This window comes from Emydura macquarii, unplaced genomic scaffold (assembly GCF_026122565.2).
Source record: "Emydura macquarii macquarii isolate MOO-44397 ecotype Brisbane River unplaced genomic scaffold, CSIRO-AGI_Emac_v2 contig_203, whole genome shotgun sequence".
NCBI classification, from domain to species: Eukaryota; Metazoa; Chordata; order Testudines; family Chelidae; genus Emydura; species Emydura macquarii.
Genome location: NW_027130340.1, coordinates 7,663 through 14,264, shown reverse-complemented (window position 1 = coordinate 14,264; position 6,602 = coordinate 7,663). Strand labels below are relative to the sequence as shown.

The window sequence follows — 6,602 nt, the reverse complement described above, 5'->3', positions numbered from 1 at the left end:
TCAGTTTCAGACAGAGACTGAATGAAAAAACAAAACACAACAGCACCTGGATTAACATTTGCCTGTCAGATAAGGTGCTGCAGGATTTCCTGGAAAACACCGTTTTACTATGCAAAGATCTCCCTGCACAAAACACAATGTCCACCAAATCTCTGCTGCGCTGCCTTCTGCACCCTCACGTCTATTCCGTTCAGAATTTCCCCCAATCTTCTTCCATTATGCAGTGGGTCTTCCATGAAGAAGAAAAGCAGCCAAAAGCTATCTGTGTTTCTGAGTTTGCTGATTTTATCCAAGTCCTACAGGAAATGAAGGCTTACATACAGGCTGCTACCCATGAGCCTTCGTCCTCGCCAGCAGCAGTGCAGGAAGCAATAGTAAAGGCCAGCTTGGATGTGAGCTTAGCTTTGTGTTCCCTGACAAAGGCTCTACGGGGCAGAGAGCAGACAGACGTAGGGCTGTTATTGCTCTTAGTTGCAGCCAGCGCAGGGTATCAGGTGGAAAGGAACATTTTTCTGTATCTCATCGGATGTCGAGAAATTAACTTCATGTTAGAGGAGATGCAAAGAGCACATGAGAGATATTTGACTCTTAGAGACCAGGATGTTTCCAGAGCTCAGGCTTTCCTGCTGTTGACAGGCCTGACAGTGACAGCAGCTGAATTCAAAGATGTGTCTCCAGAGGAGAAGAACAAACGTTTGACTTGTATGAAACAGCACCTGGGACACTCGTTGTCAGGTGAAGTTGTTAATCTGCTGATGAAGCCCAACGCATGTGATGACTGGAAGGCACTGGAAAGAGACCTAAATGCCCTGGTAAAAGGAGAATATGAAACTTCCAGTAGCAATCTGCAGAAAGAGGATATAATAAAAGAACTAAGTAATGTCTGCCAAAGGGCTAAGCAGACAAACCTAACAAAGCCACAGCCCCATGCGCCACCAAGGGATGTTCAAATGGATGAAGGACTCAAAACTCAAGACTTTCTCAATTTGATCAGACGACTTGGACTTGAAAACTACTATCCAGGGAAAATGGGCATGGCAGATTTCCATGTGATTAACAAGATCTCTTTACATGACGGCCAGCCCAGCACGGAGAGTGAACTGCCACTTTATTTTTTGCAAAAGCTGTTGATGCTGGACTATCGGGTACGGTATCTGGTTTGCAGAAGTGACTGTAAAACAAAACAAGGAATAACAAGTGCACTGAACACATCCAGCAATGTGAACGAATCCTCAGATGAAACCTCAGATATATATGAGGACTTTTTAAATGATGGCGATGAGGGAACTAATGAGCCCGTCACACCAAGTCAGAAACACGTGCATCCTATGGACATCCAGATGGCAATTTTTCATTGTGCAGATGATTTCATGAGACAATATCTTTCAACAAAGCTTGCTTTCTGCCAGTTTGCACTCCCCCTTCTGGTGCCAAATCCTTGTGCTTCACAAATAGAATTCCCTCTTTGGTCCCTTAGCCAAGTTCAAAAGAGTTGGCAACACGTTGAGAAATCAGGAGCGGAGACTATCATTAAAAATTATAAAAACAAACTGATTTATCAAGCAGATACGCCTGTGGTGTCCTTCATACGGATTGGTAATTCACCTCATTTTTCTAAATCTAAAATCCTGAATGCTCTGCTGAGTAAACACAAACATGACGTTTTTTTCCATCGTGATTGTAGAGGCAGCAACAAAGATGGTCTCCTGATGAAAGGTGTTGTGGAAATCTCCTGGTACTGTCCAGGTGGAAAGGATGATGACAGGTTTGACAATTGCATTGCCTTCACTAATCTTCATGGGGATGCAAGAGAGCACGAGCAACAAGTCAGTTTTTTACAGAAGATAGCTTCTATCAATGTGGTTCTCTTTACAGCTTCTGATGAGAACAAAGCAGGCAAGCAAATTGTAAGTGATTTCCTGAAATCTCCAAAGCCTTTTGTATGTCTTTTTACTGAAAAACAAAGCATTACAGCTGGTAAATCTAACCTAAACAGAAGAATAGCCATGAAGAACAGAAATGAAGCAGAACTACTTGATGAACTGGCAACAACAATCAAAGATTTCCTAGCTGGTTCAAACCCCACTTATAGTCTTGAAACCTGTGCAGAAATTGCTCGTCAGGATAATTTCCTCATTGATGAAGACAAAGAAGAGTGTAAGCAAGCCAAGTTAATGGCACAGACAGTGATGGTCCTCTTCAAGGAGAATAACTTATCAGGCATGAAGGAAGAGCTATTGCCTCTTCAAGGAAGCCTATGGCACAAGTGGTGTAAGAAAGATAAGGAACTTACCCGCTTACAAGATAAAAGGAACAGAAGCATTGAACAGCACCGGAGCCAGATTGAATCAGAAAAACATGCTATACGCCATGATCAGATAAGGAGAGCATTCCCCCTCAATGATTTAATGAGGTCGGTGCTGGAAATTCTCCATTGCCCTTCAGAGACCACCAAAAAATATTTCCTGCAGTGGTTGAAAGTATTTATGGATGACTTGACCTCTGAGCGCCTTGCAGAACTTCGCCAGAATTACCATGTCTTGTGGTCACAAATGCTGGAAGAAACACATCCCGGAGAAAATGGTGACTCCAAAAATGTATTGAAAAGTGACTTGGAAACCGTCTCAGCGGAGATAAATGCTTCTACAATTGGCCTTGAACACATTTTGAGAGAGGTTGCTCAGATTTATGAAGCGCTGGGTACGTTGCCCCAAGAAGATCAACATTTTCTTGAACTCCCACAAATTGCAGCCAACCTGATGGCTTCAGGGTATCCCATTGAGCTGATGGATGGTGATGCTTCATACGTGCCACTGAAGTGGGTGAGAGCAGTTCTTGACAAGTTGATTGAGAAGTTAGGAGACAAAAAGGTGTTTGTCCTTTCAGTCCTTGGCATACAGAGCACGGGAAAGTCAACATTGCTCAACGCCATGTTTGGTCTTCAGTTTAGTGTGAGTGCGGGGAGATGCACCAGGGGAGCCTTTATGCAACTAATTAAAGTGGATGAGAATCTACAGCGAAGTCTGAACGTTGATTACATACTAGTCATTGATACTGAAGGGCTTCGGGCCATGGAACTAAGCAGTAAATCAACACTCAATCATGATAACGAACTAGCCACCTTTGTCATTGGTCTTGGCAACATGACTCTGATCAATATTTTTGGAGAGAATCCTTCTGAAATCCAAGATATCCTGCAGATCGCTGTCCAGGCGTTTTTGAGGATGAAGCAGGTAAGGCTCGCCCCAAGCTGTTTGTTTGTGCACCAAAACGTTGGCGAAATAACTGCAAAAGAACAAAATATGGAAGGACAAAGATGCCTCCAGCAAAAGTTAGATGAAATGACTGTTACTGCTGCCCAGCAAGAGTTCTGTGATGTGAACCGCTTTAGCGATGTTATCCGATTTGATGTGAACACCCATGTTCATTACTTCGCTCACCTCTGGGAAGGAGACCCACCGATGGCACCTCCGAATCCCAGCTACAGCCAAAATGTGCAGGAACTAAAGAGCAAGATTCTCACGGCTGCCAAAAAGGAATCCCAGGGCAGCGTTTTAAGGCTCTCGGAGTTAAATGTCCGAATCCGCGATTTGTGGGAGGCTTTATTAAATGAGAATTTTGTTTTCAGCTTCAAGAACACGCTGGAGATTGCAACATACACCAAGTTAGAAACAATGTTTAACCAGTGGACCTGGCAGTTGAGAAGTCACATACTAGAACTGCAGACAAAACTGAACAATCGAATGAAGAAGAGAGAAATTCATCTTGTCACCAGGAGAAGCCTTGAAGAAGAAATTAAAGAAAAATATTGTGCCATCATGAATGACACAGAAAGATACTTCACTGAGGATCAAGACTGTGAAATATTAGTTCAGTGGAAAGCAAGTATTGAAAATAAACTGAAAGATCTGAAAGAGTCACTGGTTGATGAAACTAAGAGGAAATCTGAAGAACTTATCAAACTGAAGAAAAACCAAAGCAAACTAGAGGAAAAGAAGTCAGAATATGAAAATGAGCTATTCAAAAGAAGCAAAGAGTTGGCTTTGAGCTTAAAAGGCAAGGAACTAAGTGAAGCAGAATTGAAAGAAAACTTTGACATCCTTTGGAAAGGATGGGTCTACGAAGTATCTTCAGATGCCCCTTCTCCTCAGGAGCCTGACATAAGCGGGGATGTAGAAAACATTCTTCTGGAGCATTTTAAACAGGAACCCAATATAGCAGAGAAAGTTAAATATTCCTCTCGCAAGACGACATTTTCGGTCAATATTTCCAAGCATATTGTCGTGAAGAAAACACTACACTTCTTCTCTAAGACTTTGGACAACTGTGACATAAAGAGCATAGAGCAGGTTACAGGGCACATTGTGCAGCTCGTTAAGATGAGCATTGACATGAAGGAGCAGCAGAGAGTGGATTATAATCAAAGTTACATTCATGAAATATTGAATGCAATAAGAAGAGAGGTGGACTCTGCATCCAATAACTCAAAATACGCATTTAATAATGAGTACAAAATAGAGTTATCACTGTATCTGTGCAAAATGGCAGCAGACAGGTTTGAAGAGATGCACAGAGCATTTAAGAATGCAAACAATCCCACTATCTACCTTGAAAATAAAAGGGACGATTTCTTTAAATGTTTTCAAATTTCCTGCCAAGGAGCAACCTCCATCACAACGTTTGCTGATTTCTTATGCAACAAGCTTTCTGCAGCTCTCCGCCAGGCAGTCTATGACAAGACGGCCATTGCCATAGCCAGTGAGATGAGGTCTAACTATTCAGCATTCAATGGCAATCGATCCAAACTGGAAACCAGTATTCTGATATCCCTGGCCAAGGAGGAAAACTTTGAGAAGTACAGACAATACATTCATTTCCCCAGGGACTTCTTAGAGAGTTTTTTCAAGAAATGTGTTGATGATTATTGTTTAGACAAGAAAAATCCAAGACTGAAAAATTTCTTAAATATTTCCCTTGAGTCTTTCCAGACCCGTGTTCTTTCAGCTATTCGTGACTCTACTAGAGTTGTCAAAGATAAATATGGCACCGTATCCTTATGGCTGGATGAATTTTGCAACAGACTTGGAGATGATTTAGACCTTCCCAGAAGTGATCTGAAAAGCATTGAACATCAGGAAATAAAGGACATAGAGTTTCTTAAAGAGGCAATGAATAAAGCTTTGCCTCCTGTCCTAGAAAACCTGAAAAAGGAATTAGCTGTGACTGATATGGAACCATTTCAACCGAAACCTCATCAAATGCTACTTGAACAACTCTGCGGGTGCTGGGAGCAGTGTCCCTTTTGCAAGGCTCTTTGCACAAACACAATACCTGGTCATGATGGAGACCACAGTGTTCATTTCCATCGTCCTCAGGCCCTGACTGGTACCCAGTGGTATGGAACAGACCAGTTTGTCATTGAGATTTGCTCTAGTCTTGTAGCAAGTGACTGCTTCATGGTGCTTTCTGAAAACAATCAAATTCCATATAAAAATTATAGACAAGCGGGACCTGCTTACGCCAGTTGGAGCATCACAGCAGACAAGTCAGCGCAGTCTTACTGGAAATGGTTCATGTGCCATTTCAGGTCAATATTAGAAAAAGATTATTGTGCAAAATTTGAGGACAAAGGCGCAATCCCTCCAGAGTGGGAGGCGTTTACAAAGAAGTCTGTAATCTCCGAGCTGAAACAGCTGTAACTTCAGTATAGCATCCCCTGTGTGAAATGGGGCCCTAATGGACCAGGCTTCACCACCGCAGCCAATTAGTTTAGTCGATCAGCCATTTATTATTGTGTTAGTTAGTGTTATGGATAATGTATATGCTATTTCTTATGTCATTAATGTATGCTAGGAGACTTAAATGGTAGGATTACAGAAGCATAAGATTAACAAACATTTAGGGGTGATGTGTATGTATTTGATATATAGGCAAAACATGGCTGGGATGCAAGGCCTACAGGCTGAGGCCTGTTAGATTTTACCTTAGCCAGAGTAGGCCATACTGACCATACTGAGCCTGGAGGCGGCATGACACACCAAGACCCACAGACTTACGTGAGAGCCAGCAAGTATAAAAGACGAGTAAAAGCATGGAACCTTTGGGTTTTGTTCTGCAATTGTCATCTTGGAGCATCGGATTCACAACCAACAGAGGCCCAGCTCCCTCCTCGAGCCCAGCCTAATTGGCCACTAGGCTGGCTCGAGCAACACATAAAAGGACTGGTAATTATATGACACCAGCTTGCGGAACTTCTTGCATATGAATGTGTGCGTGAGAATGTGACGGCTTTTTGATATTCTTATATGTACAATAAACGCGGTGTGTTGCCTTGTCCCCCTGAAGAAGATTCTGCTAGTCTTTTCTTTTATAAGTATGACATTATGGTGAAGAACTGCGAAAGGGAGAGCATAGTGGTATCGCACGATTATTGTAAAAACGGGTGTGCACACCGCCGGCGTTAGTAAGCCTGTCACTACAGAGAAAGATCTAAAATTACTTTTTTTTATTTTGGTTAACCAGACCAACTCTGAAGGATCTAGGAGTTTGGGTGTTATTACTGTTGCAACTAACTCTGAAGGACATAAGAGCCACTGCTTTAA

The 6,602-nt window shown here is 42.3% G+C and overlaps 1 protein-coding gene across 1 annotated transcript; it reads left to right on the top strand.

Annotated features, from left to right (window-relative positions):
- Window positions 1–8: 8 nt before the first annotated feature.
- LOC137151292 (interferon-induced very large GTPase 1-like) lies at window positions 9–6,325 on the top strand (the record flags this gene model as incomplete). Its single annotated transcript, XM_067545662.1, has 1 exon — window positions 9–6,325. A coding segment is annotated over one exon (5,691 nt), but the record flags the coding sequence as incomplete, so codon positions are not given.
- Window positions 6,326–6,602: the final 277 nt, after the last annotated feature.